This window comes from Myotis daubentonii, chromosome 3 (assembly GCF_963259705.1).
Source record: "Myotis daubentonii chromosome 3, mMyoDau2.1, whole genome shotgun sequence".
In the NCBI taxonomy this organism is placed as follows: domain Eukaryota; kingdom Metazoa; phylum Chordata; class Mammalia; order Chiroptera; family Vespertilionidae; genus Myotis; species Myotis daubentonii.
The window spans coordinates 7010677-7031310 of NC_081842.1; the positions used below are offsets into that span (position 1 = coordinate 7010677).

General features: G+C 53.6%; 1 protein-coding gene across 1 annotated transcript in view; it reads left to right on the forward strand.

Annotated features, from left to right (window-relative positions):
• The window catches only part of UMODL1 (uromodulin like 1), a 52480-nt gene that overhangs the window by 26870 nt on the left and 4976 nt on the right, over window positions 1–20634 (forward strand). The window contains exons 12-20 of the mRNA XM_059686519.1: window positions 914–1171; window positions 4533–4645; window positions 7153–7366; window positions 8800–8937; window positions 10466–10803; window positions 14923–15068; window positions 15538–15774; window positions 16045–16204; window positions 19130–19214. Coding sequence (XP_059542502.1) covers window positions 914–1171; window positions 4533–4645; window positions 7153–7366; window positions 8800–8937; window positions 10466–10803; window positions 14923–15068; window positions 15538–15774; window positions 16045–16204; window positions 19130–19214 — 1689 coding nt within the window. The remainder of the gene's footprint in view (window positions 1–913; window positions 1172–4532; window positions 4646–7152; window positions 7367–8799; window positions 8938–10465; window positions 10804–14922; window positions 15069–15537; window positions 15775–16044; window positions 16205–19129; window positions 19215–20634) is intronic.

Consider the following 20634-nt stretch of genomic DNA (forward strand, 5'->3'; position numbering starts at 1 on the left):
GCACAGGCTCAGACAGCTGTCGGCTCAGAGACCTTTTAGCAACACTCAGGTGGATCTCTCGTTTTAAGGCTCCGCAAGCTGCGTGCAGAGCCGCCCTGTCCCTGGGCGGCCGGCTTTGGGTCTAGTTAGGACGAGAACTCGGTCTCCGTGTTCTCTCTAGCCCTTCCTCCCTCCTCCGAAGCCTCCCATTTGCCAACACCTGGGGCAGGGATTCAGGCATCTGGAGGAGACTGTGGGGCACCTCCCCCAGCTGTGTGGCCCCCCCACATTTCTGCCCCTCCCCAGCCTCGCTGACCCCAGCAGCTCCACATTATCCATTCCACGTAGAGGGGTTAGCCTCGCCAAGGCCCACGGGTGACAGCTCAGGAGCCAGGAGACAGATCTGGCAGGAGACGGCCTGGCCGTGCTGCCTCCCTCATGGCGGCCACGCTGGCACCTCTGTGAGCCTGCTCGACTGGCCCGCCTCTGGACGGCATCCAAGTGGAAGTAGCTGTTTGAGGCAGTTCCTCTGCTGAGCCGGCAGCTTCTAAGACTGAACTGTTCAGCCCGCGTAGCCCAGTGCTGTTGCGTGCCCCGGGGCCCCCTGTAAGAAACGATTCTGCAGCCAGCAGTGGCCACTGTGCTGACTCCTCGGAAAGGCTGCCCAGAGGGTGAGGGGCATGAAGCCTCTGGAGGCGCTCCCACAACCTGTTCCAGAGGCCTTCGTTTTGGGAAGTCCGGGGACCTCAGAGGCAGACACCAAACGAAGGGGCAGGGGTGCTGTCCGGGGACCTGCCCCCTGGGCTCTGCTTGCAGCAAGGCCTCACAGGGCTTCCCTGGGCTGGCGTCCCCTGAGGACGTCCCGAGCGAGCTGTGCAGTTGATTAGCACTGGAATGTTTGGTTTTAATCTCAGCGTTTATATCCACTTCCCAGTTCCTGCCCCCATCGGAAGGGTCACTGTCTCCAATGTGACCAGCACCGGCTTCCACGTGGCGTGGGTGACAGATCTCGCCCCGCGCCCCACTTTCCAGCTCACCCTGATGTCCACGCGGAGCCCCGCCGTGCACCTGGAGACGCGGAACACAAGTCTGCAGCTGTGGGGCCTGGAGCCCGGTGTCTTGCACCTGGCTGAGATAGTGGCCAGAGCGTGTGGGGAGGAAAGTGCCAGGGCACACCTGAAAGTGAGGACAGGTAATGGGCTTCCAGAACGCTGGTGGCCACTTGCTCTTTAAGGGAGGGGAGACGTATGAAAAGGGGTTTCCGTGGGTTCAGGGTTGAAAGAGCTGCATTTACGTGCAGGCTGCTGGGTTTCCATAGAAACATGGGGTTCACTTCATGCTCGGCATGGGACAGCCAGACAGAAGGCGGCTCATTTTGGGAAAAGGTGTTAGAGGTGGAGTTGCAAAGAGCTCCAGGCTCTGCCGCAAGGTTATGGACGCCAGCCTACCTGTGCCCTCCATGTGGGCCGATGTGGGTGGTGCAGGCCTATTAGGCATCAGCCGTTCCTCCTGATCACTCTCACTCTCACTCTCACTCCCAGTGACAGAGCCCCCAGAGGTCCTGACACAGTCAGCTGTCAGGACCTGCATTTGGTTTTCAGGAGTTAGGACAACAGACAGATGGACACACAGTGGGCCTATGAATGGCCCCCAGAGCCTAGGGCTGCAGAGTAAAAGGGATGGGAATAGAATTGAGAAAATCACACACAGACTCTGATAAGCTGCCGCTGATCATTGACCACCTATAATAATAAAAGCATAATATGCTAATTAGACCAGACGTCCTTCCGAGGGAAGCCTGGGTCCCATGTGCCAGAGGGAAGCTGGTGCTGGCAGCTGGGGGAAGGAAGGCCTACTCTTGCACAAATTTCATGCATTGGGCCTCCAGTAGTCATATCCTATATGATAAAAGGGTAATATGCAAATTGACCCTAACAGCAGAATGACTGGGAATGACTGGTCACTATGACACACACTGACCATCAGGGGGCAGATGCTCAATGCAGGAGCTGCCCCCCTGGTGATCAGTGTGCTCCCACAGGGGGAGCTCTGTTCAGCCACAAGCCAGTCTGACGGCTGCCAGCACAGCGGTGGTGGTAGGAGCCTCTCCTGTCTCCTCAGCAGCGCTAAGGATGCCCGACTACAGCTTAGGCCTGCTCCCCACTGGCAAGTGGACATCCCCTGAGAGTTCCCAGGCTGCCAGAGGGATATCTGACTGCCAGCTTAGGCCCAATCCCCCAGGGAGCGGGCCTAAGACAGCAGGTGGACATCCCCCGAGGGGTCCCAGACTACGAGAGGGCACAGGCTGGGCTAAGGGACCCCCACGAATGCACAGATTTTTGTGCACCGGGCCTCTAGTCCTATATAATAAAAGGCTAATATGCAAATAGACTGAACGGAGGAACAACTGAACAACCGGTCGCTATGATGTACGCTGACCACCAGGGGGCACGCATGGAACATGGCCGGTGTCAGCTGCAGTGGGATGGTGGAGCAGGTGAGCAGGGGTGCCAGACCAAGGTGAGGCACCAGTTGGTGTCATTGGGACAAGCCTCTGGTGGTTACTGAAAATTCTTTGCTCCCATGTGCCATGGTCCCGCCCAGCACACGCTCATACCTGCTTCCAGCCCTAATCGCTCAGCGCTATCAGTGGATGCGAGTGGCGGCTGCCAGCCCCGATTGCCCCTGAGGGAGTGGTGGTGGCAGGAGCAGGGCTGCAGGCAGACAGGGCACTGGGGGGGGAGGCGGTGAGCCACGGCAGGGGGGCTGGGCATGGTGTGGAGGATGGGCTGAGACCCACCCCTGTGCCCACCACAGACTCATGGCCCATAGTTCCTTTCAAGGTGCATGAATTCATGCACTGGGCACCTAGTATACAGATAAAATTCCTCTCTTCTCCTCTCTGGCAGCTGTCAGCGGATGTTTTCTGGAAAGTCGAACTTACCTGAACAGCCAAAGGGCAGGCCGGATATTGCGGTCAGTCCTCAGATCCCGGGCGGCTGTCCGGGAGGTGATGGCAGCGTCTCTAGGTGGGGTGCACCCCCTTGGGAGATGCCTAAGGTGACCTATCCGAATGCAGTCAGAAAGTTTAGAATTTTTGTTTATATCTTTAAAGTCCTAATTAGCCATGGGCTGGGAAATGGAGAAAAGGTGTTTGATGATGCTATTGTGCAAGTTGGTGGGACCTGGAGAGGGGGTGACTGTCGGCCGGATGGCCCGGCAGGGTGGCCTCAGGTCAGCATCAGTCTGGCCTCTGAAGGCCTCACCCACTGGACCTTCACTGGAGGGAGGAGCTGCCGGTGCCGGAGGTGGGTCAGCAGCCACTCTCACCTGTGCACTGTCCTGCTCCTGGCGGCTTCTAGGTCAGGCCGCACGCTCCTGTTGTCCTGAGTCTGGACCGGTGGCCTCAGATGCAGCAGTGACCCCGAGCAGTTGGAGTGTAGGCTCATCCAGAATGTGGAGTGAGATGGCGCTGTGGCTTGTCTTACACGCGGGGGGAGGGGCAGCAAGCCTCTGAGGGGGCGCCTCTCAGCTCCAGGGGGAGAGCCTTGTCCTCCGCCTTCGCTGCCCAGAAGCCTGGCCAGTAGCAGGGGCCTCCCAGACACTCGGGGAAGCATGAGAACAGACGGCTGCTGTGCAGGAGTGGGATACGGCCAGGTGACATCCTGGACCAGCTCTGTACCCCACGCCCCTGGAAGTCCTGTGCGGAGGAAGATCCCAGTGGAACTGGGCGGTGCAGAAGCAGGGCGGCCTAGACCGCAGAGGGCGGGGCTGTAGGGGCGAGGAAGAGCTGTCTGTGTCGGGACTTCTGGGCGCTCTGTCCTGGGCACAGGGCTCTAAGCAGAGGTTTGGCAAGGCCACCTCATGTCCGGGTTTGCCAGGACAGCCGGTGTGCACCTGAGGCCCTGGCACAATGGACTATGTACATGACTCCTTTCACTCTCAAAGCTGTCCCCACTTGCTGGCAAATTACCTGGACAGGCTGTGCACAGAGTGACACAGGCAGGGAGGAGAGAGCTGCCGGGGCTGAGCTGGTTGCACAGCCTCCACAAGGTTCTCCCCTGTGCCCCGGCTCTGTCCTGGTGTCCTCCAGTCTGCGGGCCGTGTCTGGGAGTGTCGGGCGCTGTTCCTTCTTTGTAGAGTCCAAGTCAGCCTAGTTTGATGTTCTGCCCGGCCAACATGAAAATACGATTATTAAGTTAGAAGTGGCCATGGCCAGTGTTGCTCAGTGGTTAAAGCAATAGCCCATCAAATACTCATGGGTTCAATTCCCGGGCAAGGGCGAGTACCTGGGTTTCAGATTCAATCCCCAGCCCCAGTTGGGACTCGTGCAGGCAGCAACCAATTGATGTGTCTCTTTCACATCGATGTATTTCTCTTTCTCTCCCTTTTTCTCTCTCTCTTTCTCCTTCTTTCTCTCCTTCCCTCCCTCCCTCTACTCTCTCTAAAAAGCAATGGAAAAAAAATCCTCAGGTGAGGATTAAAAAAAAAAATGTGGTCATCTGTTCCCTAACACATTCCTGTCCCAAACATGCTTTTTCTTCACCCTGCAGCCGCCCAGAAGCTCAGTGGGAAAGTCAGAATAGCCAACGTCAGGTATTCCGAATCCTTCCGCAACGCCAGCAGCAAGGAGTCCCAGGATTTCCTAGAGCTATTCTTCAGGATGGTAAGTTGGTGAAATCGTCCTTACTTCTTTGCGGATGTGAAGGAGGGAGGCGGGTGGAATCCTAGCTGCAGCCCAGCAGGATTTAGACCCTCTTTTCGGAAGGAAGCTGGGACTTCTGGCTCCGGCGTGGGGCCTGGGTGTCCCTGGGTCTGCAATTAAATAGACACATCAGTAGATGGGAGACACACCTTGTCCTTTGCTGCCTCCTTGCCTCACACTGTTTCCTGCTCAGTGCAACTTTATCCAGGTGGGGCCCCTTGAAGCAGAAAGCCCCTCCCCTGCCTTAAAAAGAACAGTTAAAAAAAAAAGAGAGATCTATTTCATATACCACAGGACGCAGGGTTTTAAAGTGCACAGTTCAGTAGTTTGGACTGTACTGTATTCATAAAATTGTGCAACCATCACCACCTTCTAATTCCAGAACATTTCATTACCCACCCCCCACCCCCCAACCCTACCTATTAATAATCACTTTCTATTCCCCCTTCTCTCTGCTCCTGGCAACCACTAATGTGCTTTCTGTCTCTATGGTCTTGCCTGTCCTGGACATTTCATAGAAACAGAATCATACCATATGTGATCTTTTGTGTCTGGATTATTTCACTGAACATACTGTCTTCAAGGCTCACCCATGTTGTAGCATGTGCAGAACTTCATTCAGGAAACCATTTCCTCCGACTGGCTGAAGAATATTCCAGCATGTGGATGGGCCACATTTTGTTTATCCTTTCACTCATTGGTGGGCATTTAGGTTGTTTCCAAATTTTACCTTAAAAAGTTATTTTCCTGCTCCTTCTTGCCCTTCCTCTGCCATCTCGTCGGCATTCTTTGGGATGGTATGTTGTTACGACTTAGTCAGGGTAGCAATCTAAATGTTATTTTTGATGGAAGTTAGACTTCCCTTTGATGAATAGAGAACACACTTGTCATGACCTAGTGACTTATTTGCACAGAAATCTCACCGATGCTAGCTTTTCCGTATCCTGGGCATTTGAGATACAGAATAGCCAGAGTTTAGCAGCGCCATCTAGTGGTGGAGTGTGAAGACATGCAGGCGTCTTAGCAATGCAGGTGGCCTCACCTTTGATTCTGTTCAACCCTGTCAGCATCACTTAGTGATAAAACGGTCACACAGCCTCCAGGAACTGTCCGATTGAGGCTCCCCAGATTCTGGGACTCCACATTATTTATCCTGTGGCCCCGAGCTCCTGGCCTAGTGCGTGGGTTCCAGAGCTGTTGACTCATTCATGTATCCATCTGCTTTAGGTTAAAGATAGCTACACTGAGATTGAGCAAACACCGAAATCAGTCCACATCAGAGAGCTCTGGGGGTCACGTGAGGGCGCTCCATTTCCACCCCGAGTTTCTTGGTTAACATTTCCCCTTTAAACCATTTCCTCATTTGTCAATTTTGAGGGGATGATTTTTGTTTGTTTTTTATTTAGAATTTCAGGATAGCAAATAAGGGTGCCACCTATCTCATTTGTAGGACTTTAAGACAAGTTTTGGGAAGTTGTGGGTTAATTCAGTACCTTGTTCTTTGTAACTGCCTAGCCAGGAGCCTGGAACTTGGTTTGAGATGGGTTTGAAAGCAGTTGAAGGTGGCATTGATCCAAGACTGTGACAGATCCCTCTTAGGAAGTCCCAGAAGGGCAAAAGAGACAGAGAGAGGGAGGGAGAGAGAGATCATTACAGATATATGATTGCTAGCTAGCTGGCTAGATGACAGATGGATGATAGATAATAGATACATAGACGATAGGTAGATAGATAGATAACAGTTGACTGTTAAAATCATAAGAATGTCAGCCATGTGACTGCAGGCAGCTCCTGGTCTCTGGGCCTCTGCAGCCTCTGATGGGCGACACTAGATTGCTCGGGTTGACTGTCCCCAGGCTGGGAAGTGAATCCTGGGCTTGAGCGCCTCCTGCAGGGCAGAAGCGGCAAGGCTTTCTCTGTGACAGCAAAGTCTGGAGGTGCGCTTTCCACAGACGATTTCGATCCTGTGGGCTCCTTAAAGCTCATCACTATGTCCTGTCTTCCTGGGCATTTCGGCCATGATGGTCTGGACTGGAGTAATACCCTGTGTGGTGTACGGTGCTGTCCAAAGTGATAGAATAAGAAACGGGGCTTTCAGAGGCAGGAACCGCCTGCCCCAGCAGGGTGCTCACGGGAAGCAGTTTTTGGAAAGGCGGGGAGGAGGATTAGAGGGGAAATGTGTCATATCGGGAGCAAAAGGATTAGTCTAGGAAAAACAAAGTGAGCGACCCCTCATGCAGGCCCCCGCCCCGTGGCTCTGAGCTGGTGGGGGCAGATCCCAAGAGCCACTGTGAGTCCCCTGCCAAGAGAGAAGCCCCAGGGTAGGGCTTTTGCACCAGCCCCGAACGGACAGCTGGTTAGGGGCAAACAGGGCTCCTCTCAGTCTCTCAGACCCGGCCTGCGGCTTTGCCCTGCTGCTGCCTGCAATCCCAAGAGGAGTCCTTTTCACCAGCTCTGTCTCTCTGAAGGTGCGCGAGTCCCTGTCACCCACCATGCGCCAGCACCTGGACGCGGGCGGGGTGCGGGTGGAAGTGACCCGCATCGCCAATGGCAGTGTCGTGGTGGAGTTCAGCCTGCTGATCGTCGGGGACTTGGAGGTCCAGGCGGTGTCCGCCGCGTTCCTCGCCGCCTTTCAGAACGCCTCTCTGCTGGAGGTGGTCGGAGGGGACACCTTCATCGGGGGTACGTGTCGGTCTGGCCTGGTGGAGGCTCACCGGGTGTGGGACGCGAGGCAGCCAGCGCCCAGCGACTGCCTTTGTTTCCGAAAGATGTCCTCTCCCGGGCTTCCTGGCATTCGATGAAAATGGGGAGCGGGACCCTCCTCTCGCTTTTTGCCCCTATGTTGTTGTTTGTATTTATGACGTACGGGTTGAGAACAGCTCCGGTGAACCGGGGGTGCTGCTCCCTGGTCGCAGGCTGCGTCCTGCCCCCGCCCCTCCTCCACTGCTGTTGCCATGGGCCCAGGGCAGACGCGTCCCTCTCTGCAGCCAGACTCCCTCCAGAGCACGGTTGCCAAGGAGATCCTAGTGGAAATAATTAAAAAGCAGGGAGAAAGGGCAACTGAGATGCTTCCCTCAGATGGTCTTAGTCAGCTCAGCTGTCACAGTAAAACACGCAGATGGGTGGCTCACACAGCGGACATGGTCTCACAGTCCCGGCGGCCAGAAGTCCAGGCTCAGATGCCAGCCAACCTGGTTTCTGAGGAGGGTCCGCTTCCTGGCGTGTGTCCTCGGAAGGAGAGCCCCTGGGTGACCCTTCACGTAAGGACACCGATCCCATCAGGTCAGGACCGCACCGCCATGACCTCCTTTAACCTGAATGACCCCCGAAGGCCCGTCTCCAAACACTGTCACATGGGGGTTAGGGCTTCTGCAGGTGAACTTTCAGGGGGCACAGGCCAGTCCACAGCACGTATCCCATGTGAAAATCGGGATAAAGGGCTTGCAGGTACCTGTGTAATAAATCAAAGACAACGTAGGTGAATATTTTTCTGAATTTTTGGAGTAAGAAGTGTTTTCCAAGATTAAAAGCGGAAGGAAAACAAGCCCACAGAAGAAAAGACTGGAATATTTGATTCCATGAAAATGTAAATCTTTTATGTCAAACAAACAAAACAAAGGCTCGCTTGTCACGCAAGCAACAAATCAAAGCATAATTTCAATAATGTGACGAGGAATGAAACCCTAAATAGAGAGAGAGGTCACGTGCATCGGCCATATCCATTTTGTTCAGCAAACCTGCACGACTGTTAGTACGTAAAGTAACTGAGCGCAGGAACCAAAGGCAGGTGTCTTGTTTTCGGGGCCCCTCGCCTGAGACCAGGGGCTGGGTGGGGCCTGCTCACCTCCTGGCTGCTCTGATCTGACACTGCTTTGCCCAGTGTCTCCCCCCACCCCCAGCCCCGGGACCAGGAATTCTTCCAGAACAGCCCCTGCAGCCCGCTGACACCTGCCCCCACCCCATCCCTGTCTCCAGAAGGGATAAGTTGGATAATTTTTAACTTTCTCTGAGATGCGCTTTCCACGCGGCTGTCTGTAAACAGCCGGCAGGGTAGCCCTCTCCGCAGCCCTCAAGCCCACTGAGAAGGTCTGTTTTGTTCCCGAAATGTCGCACAGATTTCGATGAGTGTGAGAGCAGGGAGGACGACTGCGAGCCCGGCACAGCCTGTCGCAACACTCTCGGGTCTTTCACCTGCAGCTGTGTGGGAGCTGCCCCCGACTTCCCTGTAGAATATTCTGGAAGACCCTGTGAAGGTAACATCCTCCCGGTCCCTTTTCTGGAATGCTGTCGGTAATCTGTCCCGTGAAAAGTAGCAAAGTGCCTCTTTTCCAAATGAGGTCGGCCTATTTTATGTCCTGGGCAAGTTTCCTGGTATGTGTGTGTGTGCGCGCACATGTACCCGTGTGCATGTGTACATGTGTGTGATGCTGTCCCTTCACATCCTCGCATTTGTCTCCAGCCTTCTCGGTGGTGCCTCATATCCCCAAATGATTCTTCTGATGACTGAGATGAGAAAACACACTCAGAACCGAGGTGTGTTTTCTTGCAAAACGTATAGCCCATGAGACAAGCACCATGCGCGAGACGTTTCTACTCAGCCCCTGTCTCCACTCGGCACTTTCCCCGTCCAGTGGGGCTGTGGTGAATTCAGCGCAGACTCTGAAATGATGCCTGCCAGGCAGTGATCTGTGGTCAAGTGGAGGGAGACAGACGTTTATATGAGTAAACACAGTGTCACAGGGAATCTGGAATGTTCCCCACTGCTTGAGGTAGAAACAGGAGGCCCAGAGGAGACTAAGTTGTTTCAGCTCCATGTGTGTGGTCAGGGAGGGCTTCCTGGAAGAGGTGCCTTAGAGCTGGTCTCAAAGGATGGCTAAGATAAGCACTGGGCAGAGGGGGCCGTGGTGGGTGGGGGAAACAGTGAGAACAGAACTGTTCAAGGTGGGCATGGTCCAGGCATGCAGCTGGGCTAGCTTCAAAGTGGGTGCCTGCAGAAGATGGGTGGGAGGAGTGGGAGGCAGGCTGCCAAGAGCAGTGGGTGAGGCCAGTTGGGAAGGCTGCAGACGCCAGGAGCAGTGATTTGGACTGCATGCTGGAGGCCAGGAGAGCTAGGTGAGGCGGCAGAGTGATGGCTGAGACACCCCATCCCCCACACACATACACCTTGAGACAAGAAATAGCAGGTGCCGAGGTAGCAGGTAATGGGGCCAGGTTGTAGAGGAGGGCCCAGGGACAAGCTGAGATGCGTCTTGGGTCTGCTTCCTGCAGGCCAGGGAGGGAGCCCAGGGAGAATGGTGGGCGCCTTTAAGGAGCCTCTTCATTCTTCCAGAGGGTGAAACCGAGAGTGCTTTGGGGGAAGCAGGGAGCTGGAGCAGGAGCGAGGGACTCAAGGATCCGGAGAGTAAACATCACTAACTCATCTTAGAGACAGGACTCGGGGACTCCCGAGGGTAGACGGCTGGTCCCAAGTCCATAGGCTTGGCACCCGCCCAGCCTGGGCCTGGGAGAGGCTGGGAGAGGCTGGGAGGGCAGGAGGCCCCTCGAATCCCTGGCCCACAGGGCCCCTGGGTAGCCAAGCCGAGCCCAGCTACTTGGGTTGGCAGAAACGTGTAACACGTGTGTGCATGCAGTATGGCTGGAATGTGCAGTTCCCAGGCGTGTGCTGCAGGGGCAGGGGATCCCCGTGGGCTCTCCACCCTCAGCGTCGGCCTCACAGTCCAGGCTCACATCACAGTCCCCAAACGCAGACCAACCTGCTGCTGGTCCCCTCGTGTCTTGTAGGTGACTCTTCTGGTAACACAACCCAGGCCCCAGGGTCTTCCGTGGGCCCCAGCTCAGAGCAGCCCCCCACCCCCGCAGAAACCAGGGTGGCCTCCGTGCAAGGGGCCAGCCCGGCGCCCCAGGACCCACCCCCACGGCTGAACCTGACGGGAGCGGTCAGGGTGCTCTGCGAGATCGAGAAGGTGGCCATCGCCGTCGAGAGGCGCTTCCTGCGGCAGGAGTCCATCCCCGAGTCCTCCCTGTACCTGGGGCACCCGTCCTGCAACGTGAGTGACAGCAACAGCACACACGTGTTCCTGGTGGCCGCGTGGAGCGAGTGTGGCACCCTCGTGCAAAGCGTAAGTCCTGGGCGGGGCCGTCCAAGCTGTCCGGACCTCGATACGGGGAGGGCCCGCACTGACCTGGGGACCGGAAATCCTCTGTACCCTGAGATCCTGACTCTAAGTGCGGGACCCGCAAAGGAGTCAGGATAGGGCCGAGTTCTCACTGCAGATTGGGCTGCACCTTAGAACCAGGAGGGACCTGAGAGACCCACCCTGCCAGGATTCTGGTGCAAAGGGCCTGGGGCACATCTGAGAGTCAGGGTGCAAAACAGCCTCTGGGGAGTCTGATGTGCAGGCAGAGCCAGTGGGGAGAGAAAGGGGGAGGGAAGCTGGAGCCTATGTGTGCATGTGAGCATCCATGTGTGCACATGAGCATCCATGTGTGTACGTGAGCATCCATGAGTGAGAATATGTATGTGTGTATATGTGCGTGTGTGAATGTGTGTAACTATGGTTTGTATGAGTGTGCGTGTGTGAATGTGTGTGTAACTATGGTTTGTATGAGTTTGCGTGTGTGAATGTGTGTGTAACTATGGTTTGTATGAGTGTGCGTGTGTGAATGTGTGTGTAGCTATGGTTGTATGAGTGTGCGTGTGTGAATGTGTGTGTAGCTATGGTTGTATGAGTGTGCGTGTGTGAATGTGTGTGTAGCTATGGTTGTATGAGTGTGCGTGTGTGAATGTGTGTGTAGCTATGGTTGTATGAGTGTGCGTGTGTGAATGTGTGTGTAGCTATGGTTGTATGAGTGTGCGTGTGTGAATGTGTGTGTAGCTATGGTTGTATGAGTGTGCGTGTGTGAATGTGTGTGTAGCTATGGTTGTATGAGTGTGCGTGTGTGAATGTGTGTGTAGCTATGGTTGTATGAGTGTGCGCGGGTGAATGTCGCTATGGTTGTGTGAGTGCAGGCATGTGTTGGAGGATTTGCCATGGGCAGAGCTGTCCAGCTCCTGCTGGCGATGCTCCCGCAGGCTGTTCCCAAGTGTGGGTCCGCCGCGGTGGTGGGCGAGGGGGCCCGGAGTCAAGGCTGCCACGTGGGCTCGCTCCCTTTGGTTTTCTGAGCTGGGCAATCACCTGGCTTAGCACTTACAGCCAGCCGGGTTCAGGGCCTGGTCAGAGCAGAGGGAAATTCATCTCCTATGAGTCATGCCAGCCCTGGAATCCACACAAGTTCTCGATGTTCTTTGACGTTTGTCAAAAGCTAAGTTTGCCTTGAAGACTTATTTGTACAAACTGATGGATTACACACAGCAGGTTCCACCTTCCTTTTTTTTTATTATTAAGCAATTTACATTTTATTGACCCCCAGGTTAAAAGAAAAAAGATCACAGCCCTAGCTGAGTTGGCCCAGTGGATAGAGCGTCTGCCTGCAGACTGAAAGGTCCCGGGTTCGATTCTGGTCAAGGGCACGTACCTTGGTTGCAGGCTCCTTCCCAGCTCAGGCCCTGGTCAGGGCATGTGCAGGAGGCAACCAATCAATGTGTTTCTCTCACATCGATATTTCTCTCTGTCTTTCCCTCTCTCTTCCACTCTCTCTAAAAATCAATAGAAAAATACTCTAGGGTGAGGATTAAAAAAGAAAAAACAGGAAAAAGGTCACATTTCTCTGATTGACTCTAAACAGGTCATGCAGATATGACTATGAAGAGACACAAATTCCTCCATGCCCCCAAAAGTTTCGCTGGAGAACAGAATCATCTTCGTAAATACATGTAAGATTCTTACGCAGATAGAAGGGGCTTCTCTGTTTTTCCTGAGACACTTTGCAAAATGCTGACCGAGTCCCCCCTGTACCTGCTGTCTCTCTTCCGGCCCATCAAAGGCTTGGCCTCGGGACTGAGATAAAACTAAGAGGAACAGGAGTTTGTTTGGCTGAAAACCCACAGGGCCTGTAAGCATCTCGCAGGCAATTCCTCCCAAATACGGAGATACAAACACAGGCCTTTTTTAAAGAAGCCAACACAAAAGATTGGCATAAATTCAAAAGGGATGAAAGGCTTCCATGAGGGACCCATCAGTTAAGAACTGTACACCTTTGGAAGCTAATGCATTGCTAGCCACTACTCAGGGAAATGAATTCTAAACATGAACCTGGTTTTCAGTAATTCAGATTTTGCTCCTTATATAAAATCCTAAAGCAAATCTAATAGCTTTCAAAGACATGCTAGTGGCTCTGATGTAATCGACTTTACCAAAGTCTGTCCAGGCCTGCTTAATACACAACAAAAATCTATTCGTTCTATAATTTTGTGTCCAGTAGCAATGACGGAGCTGCAGAAGGGGAAAGAGACTTCTCTTCAGTGGCTCCCTCTTCAGAACCATTGAGAGCCGCCCCTTCCCCTCACACTCCGTAAGCCTTGCACCCTCCAGCGCTCTGTTCTTAAACCCTCTCACGCTGGAGCCTGGCTGGCCACTGGACTCCTTGTCTCTTGGATTCCTGGGTCCTGTGAGGCAGGTGAGCCTGGGAATTTTTACTTTCAGCAAACACTGCACGGACAGCCTTGTCAGGGTCAGACGTTTTGTCTTATAGTGCACAGTCGGCCTCGCTCGCGCCTCCTCCGAGAAGTCCAGTGGCTTCTACTGTTCTTGGCTTGTTTCAACAACTCTAATTGGACTTCTTCACTGTCCCCAATTTTCAAAAAACCCTGCCCCTCGTTTCCTCCTCAGTCCATGGTTCTGACTTGCTGACTTCACACAAAATTTCCCTTGTCTAGTTCTAAACCGGTGAGGCCGGCGAGCTACCCGCAGGGCAGTGCCCACTGCAAACTGTGGCGAGCTGCTGGTCACCACGGCAGGTGACCAGCTGCCCTCGGAGGGCCCTGTGCTCTGTTCTGGTGACAACTTCAGGGGTGTCAGTAAGGGGACACGGGAAACCCACCACCGTGACAGTCAGAGTCCAGGCCATGAGCCAGCAAAGTGCTTCAAACAAATAGAACTTCAAGTATCTTGTCCAACAACAGACTTCAGTGTAGTGATGACACCCCCTCCCCCCTCCCCCCGTCCCCTTCAGGCCCTCCATCTGGTTTCCCTGTCTCGCTGCAGTCTCTGAGAAAAGCCCATTTCCAGGCCAGCTGTCCGCAATGTCCTCTTCTTTCTGCTCAACCTCTACATGCCAGCAACCAGACTTAACCCAGCAGACAGGGGAACAGGCCTCTTTGTGCTTGAAACCAATTGCTCCACACCTTTGTTTAGAGCAGGGGTGGGGAACCTCCACGTAAGGCCCGAGAAATCATTTGGTCTGGCCCTGCCAAGGCAGCAGGAGAGAGGCCATTAAATGTTTGACCCAATAGAGCAGGCTAATCTTTAGGGTGATGGCCTGTATGGCCTAGGAATGATGTAATAAATACCCGACGGCCCCTGGCAGAGAAAAGGTTCCCCACCCCGGTCACTTCATTAACACTGACGGGCTTCACATTGCTCCCCGGAGACTCAAGGACACAATTTAGCCGTGCTGTCACTTGCACACCTTCGTTCTCATCAGGATCATGTTCTTTCCTTCCGTTTCTCTTCTGGATCTTGGCTCGGTGTTGTTTCCCAGACTCGAGAACTTAGAATGAGTGCTGGCTGGCTCGGCCGCAGGCCTTTACCAGGTCAACTAGATTCCTCCGGCGAGGGCCCTGTGCTCTCATTTTCAGAAATGTTCATGGGATAATCTGGTGGGGGGGGGGTCAGATGTGTTATTGTGGGTACCCCCTGATCTAGGCCACCTCTATCCTCCTCCAGTGAGGAACCCCTGGACTTCACCCTCTCTATGACAGTTTACGTTAGAAAAAAATCATTTGGGGTTTTTTGTTGTTATAATATTTTATTGATTTTTTACAGAGAGGAAGGGAGAGGGATAGAGAGTGAAAAACATTGATGAGAGAGAAACATCGATCAGCTGCCTCCTGCACACCTCCCACTGGGGATGTGCCCGCAACCAAGGTACATGCCCTTGACTGGAATTGAACCTGGGACCTTTTAGTCCGCAGGCCGGCCTCTATCCACTGAGCCAAACTGGTTAGGGCACATTTGGGTTTTTATATTTTGGGGGGAAAAGCTTTTAAGAAGACCCCTCCCCAGCACTCCTACTGGGGTCCTGCTGGGGTCCTGCTGGGGCGCAGGAGCTCGCTCATGCCCCACTTGGTTTGTGCTCAGAACATGACGAACACGGTGGTGAGGACCACGCTGAGGAACGACCTGTCCCCCGAGGGCATCATCCACCACCTGAAGATCCTGAGCCCCATCCGCTGTGCCTTCCGCAACGACCTCCTGACGTCATCGGGCTACACCCCGGAGTGGGGGTGAGTGGAGAGGCCCCCCCCTCCCTCCCCAGTGCGCGTTCCTCTCTAGCACCACAGTGAGGGTTTTCTTAGGGTTCCAATCACTTGAGGGCCATCTGAGAGACTGAATTCACAACAGATGGTGCCCGGACTTGGCTAATAATGGCCAGCTTTCTTCAACCTTGTTCCCGCTTCCAACTCAGGACCGACCCAAGGAAGCCATATATGTTTCTCTAATCAACCGCATAGGACATCCCACTTATAGCGAGCCTGCCCTCAGCTTCCCCCCCTCTACTCTGCCTGTCGTTGAGTCTCCATCAGTCAGGCGATGGGACTGAGCCCCCACTGCCGCCAGTTCAGAATAAATAGCCTTTCTCGCTTGTCCTCATTTGGGTTTTATTTCCATGCTTCTTTGAGGTTGCTTTTTGGGGAGGAGTGGGGATGAGAGGGATCCCAGGAAGGACCCTCCAGCAAACTGCTCCCTCCGCAGGGTTTACACCATCATTGAGGACCTCCATGGCGCTGGAAATTTTGTCACAGAGATGCAGTTGTTTATTGGGGACTCTCCTATACCTCGGAATTATAGCGTGTCTGCCAGCGATGACATCAAGATCGAAGTGGGGCTCTATAAACAGAAAAGCAACCTCAAGGTGGTCCTGACTGAGTGCTGGGCAACGCCGTCCAGTAACGCCAGGGACCCGGTCATGTTTGGCTTCATCAACAACAGGTAGGGGTTCGGGTGGGCCTTAGGCATTGCTGGTGGCCTGCTTTGGGCCCTCTGAATTTCCAGACTTGTACGTGCATGGACCTGGGTTTTAGGTAACACCCCACAGGAGACCCTTTCCTCTCAGGAGCTGGAGATCTAGCCATCCCTGCCTTCCAGGGAGCCTGGTGGGGATGCTCCATGTGCAGCCAGATGTATTGTAACTCTCTCGTTTTGGAACAAGGATAGGAGGGCCAGTTTATAATTAATGAGTCACCTTTTCTCTCCTCCCAGCTGCCCCATCCCCAACACACATACCAACGTGATTGAGAATGGGGACTCCAACAAGGCCCAGTTTAAGCTGAAAATTTTTTCCTTCATCAACAACTCCATAGTCTACCTGCACTGCAAACTCCGCATCTGCATGGAGACCCCCGGAGCCACGTGCAAAATCGTAGGTGTTGGGTGTTCTAAGTTTCTGTCTGGGTCCTCGCTCCCTCTTGTTATGAGGAGGGTTGCTGTGTTATCCAGGGTGTGGTTGGCTCTGAGAAAAGGTGCTGGGCCCTGAAGATGTGGCCCCTAAAAGGCAGGAAATGGCATTTCAACAGTGGGCAGCCTTTGGGGGAGGACCGACTTAGCTGGGTGTCACCTTAGTCCTTCTTGAGGCCATACCCTCTGCTGGCCGTCACTTCAGAGCTTCCTTGTCATGAGGCTGTTGCACTTCTCAAGGCGATTTAATGCATATTTAGGTGCAAAAGTGTTATTTTAATTTCACTTTATTTTTAGCTACTTTGATGGAACACTGCTGATTCGTAGCCACTGTGACATTCAATCAGGTGTTTTTTCTTTCCTCTATGCAGCATTCATGCTGGGATTATGAATAATTTTACATTCTCATTTTCTTTGACCTTTGAATCCAAAATGTGCTTTGCAGTCCTGAGATTTGAAAGCTCCCCTTCATACCAGTGACACGTATGAGAAGTGACTGTTGTGTGTTGTCTGGGGCCAAGGACAGTGTAGGGGGCTCTGTTGGCCGCTGATCGGACCACTGCGTGTCTCTGCAGGTCTATGCCTGCCCCTCTGGTTTTCCTAAGGTTTTCTTGCACAATCCACCTCCGAGCGTCAGTAGGTCATGGATGAGCGAAATCCAGTGATGGTCGGTTTTGTTGATGTCACTTTTATCAAGCAGTAGATCTGCTGGAGCACTGGAGGAAAGGGACACAGGCTCCCGATGACAGCCAGCTAAGGGCGCGGAGGAGTCTGCACCTGGTTGCACTGGCCCCACAGAGATGCTGAGAGTATTAATAGCCACAGTGGCACTTGGCCTCTGCAGGGAGCTGCCAGTCCCCAGATTCTTTACCACATGAGCTCCACACATTCCTTCCCAAGTTCCTTGAGGTTGGCCATTGTATTGGTTTCCTGTGGCTGCTGTACAAAGTACCCTGGAAGGATTGGCTTAAGCAGGAGAAATTTGTTGTCTTCCAGTCTGGGGGGCTGGAAGTCCAAGACCAGTGTGTGGACAGGGCCGCTTCCTTCTGGCTGAAAAGGAGGATTTGTTTGGTCAATCTCTGAGGCTTGTAGAAGCCCATCTTCTTCCTCTATGTGTGTCTGTGTCTGTGTTCAGATTTCCACTTTGGATAAGGACACAGTCATATTGGATCAGGACCCATGCTAGCGAGCTCATCTTAACTTGAACACCTGCAAAGACCCTGCCTCCAAATAAGGTCACATCACAAATACTGGGAGTTAGGGCTTCAACATCCTTTGTGGACGTATGAGCCCACAGTGGGTTTAGGCAAAGGCATTAAAAGGAACACATGGTTGCAGTAGGCTGTAGAGATGCAAAGGTGACTCTGAGAACTTTGTTGAAAAAGATCCCCAAACCATGGGATAAAGCGACCAACACGGGTAACTAGAGACAGCTCGAGGGGCTGCTGCCTCTCATTGCTCTTGTGCACCTCCTTGCAGCCAGCCCTTCCTCCCTTTCAAACAGGACAGAGCATGTGGTCCAGGTGGTCCAGGTGGTCCTGGTGGTCCAGGTAGTCCAGGTGGTCCAAGTGATCCAGGTGGTCCTGGTGGTCCTGGTGGTCCAGGTGGTCCTGGTGGTCCAGGTGGTCCTGGTGGTCCAGGTAGTCCAGGTGGTCCTGGTGGTCCAGGTGGTCCTGGTGGTCCAGGTGGTCCAGGTTGTCCTGGTGGTCCAGGTGGTCCAGGTTTTCCTGGTGGTCCAGGTAGTCCAGGTTGTCCTGGTGGTCCAGGTGGTCCTGGTGGTCCAGGTGGTCCAGGTAGTCCAGGTGGTCCTGGTGGTCCAGGTGGTCCTGGTGGTCCTGGTGGTCCAGGTGGTCCTGGTGGTCCTGGTGGTCCAGGTGGTTCAGGTGGTCCTGGTGGTCCAGGTGGTCCAGGTTGTCCTGGTGGTCCAAGGGGTCCAGGTGGTCCTGGTGGTCCAGGTGGTCCAGGTTGTCCTGGTGGTCCAGGTGGTCCTGGTGGTCCTGGTGGTCCAGGTGGTCCAGGTGGTCCTGGTGGTCCAGGTGGTCCTGGTGGTCCTGGTGGTCCAGGTGGTCCTGGTGGTCCAGGTGGTCCAGGTGGTCCTGGTGGTCCAGGTGGTTCAGGTGGTCCTGGTGGTCCAGGTGGTCCAGGTTGTCCTGGTGGTCCAAGTGGTCCAGGTGGTCCTGGTGGTCCAGGTGGTCCTGGTGGTCCAGGTGGTCCAGGTGGTCCTGGTGGTCCAGGTGGTTCAGGTGGTCCTGGTGGTCCAGGTGGTCCAGGTTGTCCTGGTGGTCCAAGTGGTCCAGGTGGTCCTGGTGGTCCAGGTGGTCCAGGTGGTCCTGGTGGTCCAGGTGGTCCAGGTTTTGCTGGAGGTCCAGATTGTCCAGGTGGTCCAGGTGGTCCAGGTTGTCCTGGTGGTCCAGGTGGTCCTGGTGGTCCAGGTGGTCCAGGTTGTCCTGGTGGTCCAGGTTGTCCTGGTGGTCCAGGTGGTCCAGGTGGTCCTGGTGGTCCAGGTGGTCCAGGTTTTGCTGGAGGTCCAGGTTGTCCAGGTGGTCCAGGTGGTCCAGGTTGTCCTGGTGGTCCAGGTGGTCCTGGTGGTCCAGGTGGTCCAGGTTGTCCTGGTGGTCCAGGTTGTCCTGGTGGTCCAGGTGGTCCAGGTGGTCCAGGTTTTGCTGGAGGTCCAGGTAGTCCAGGTGGTCCAGGCAGTCCCAGCGGTCCAGGTGGTATAGGTCTATGCAGCCCTCCTTCTCCCTGGCTGAGCTCATCCATTGCGATTTCATGTCTCCAGCAGGGAAAAAAATCTACGAATCAGGGTACCATTCCAGAGACTGGGTACATTTCTCATAAACGTTGTTGCACTAATTGAATTTCTCTCCTTTTAAAAAAACAAAAACAACAGAATTGCAATGACTTTCGGTCGCTGAGAAGTGGTGAACCATCGGAAACACACCAGATGTCCTGGGGACCCCTCATTCGGTCTGACGGTGAGTTGGTGCCTTGGTTTAGAAAACTAAAGAAAAGACACCACCAATTCCACTTCATTAGCATGTAAACCAAAAAGCAATTCCTTGGAACACAGAGCTCATAAGATTTTCCCTAAAGACTCATACTTAGTAACAATGCCAGCTAATGCTTACGGAGAGTCCCGACCTCCCAGCACTGCACTCCGTTCTGTACGCACAGAATGTAGTTTGCTCTTCTTAGCAGCCCTGCAAGGTCAGAGCTATTACCATGCCCATGTTGCAGATGAAAAGACTGAGGCTTCAGCAAGTGTGCACATGTTTAAATAATGCACGTTTGGGTAAGGGGCAGGCAGTTAATTTTCCTGACACTGGATAATTGCATGCAGTGGGTTGTTACCAGGAAGGAACTCAGTCTATAGGCAGGCCAAATTCTGTGTATTTGCATGTGTGCGCACACACGTGTGTGTGTGTGTGTGTGTGTGTGTGTGTGTGTGTGTGTTTGTGAGTGATGTGTGCATGTGCAAATGCATGTGAATGGGGAAGCTGTTGAATTTTAGGCTTTGCTAAATCAGAAGATGCAAAACAAAAAAATGGCACTGTTGTTCTCTCTCAGCATAAAACTTCCATCAGCCAATGTGAAACTCACCATTAGTTTTCTAGGAAAACATTTTCCTTTCTTTGTGATCTAGCTTATATTTATTTTTTTTAATTTATTTTTTGTTAATCCTCACCTGAGGATTTTTTCTATTGCTTTTTCAGAGAAAGTGGAGGGAGGGAGGGGGAGAGAGTGAGAGAGAGAGAGAGAGAGAGAGAGAGAGAGAGAGAGAGAAACCTAGATGTGAGAGAGACACATCGACTGGTTGCCTCCCACATGCACCCTGGCCTAGGGCAGGGAGCAAACTGGCAACCCAGGTACATGCCCTTGACTGGAAGTTGAACCCACAACCCTTCAGTGCATGGACTGACATTCCAACCACTGAGCCACACCAGCCAGGGCTATCCTATTTTTTAAAAAAAATGGTTTGGAGAAATTGTGTGCTTTGGGTATTAAGACAAAAACTGCTAGCTGTTCCCCAATATTGGTTCTCCTCTCCTTCCATAATAATAAAACTCCAACTTTTTAGCTGGGAATAAAAACTATATATTTTAAAATATATAACCGACCTGGCAGCCAGGTGTGGCCATATGAGTAAGTGCTGGCCAATGAGATGCCGATGGGAAGGTCCGGTGATGACTCCCTAAGGGTTTCCCCCTGCTTCACCCCGTCTTCCTCCTCACCTCCCCGTCCTGCTGCCTGACACGCAGGTGAGACGGCTGCCGCCGGTCCCCGTCCTGGACCCTGAGGACCACTGGGACAGGAGCTGGACGAGCCGGGCTCCCGAGGACACTGCTTGGCAAAGCTGCTGGGCCAGGCCTGGGCTCTGACCTAACCAGTTTTATG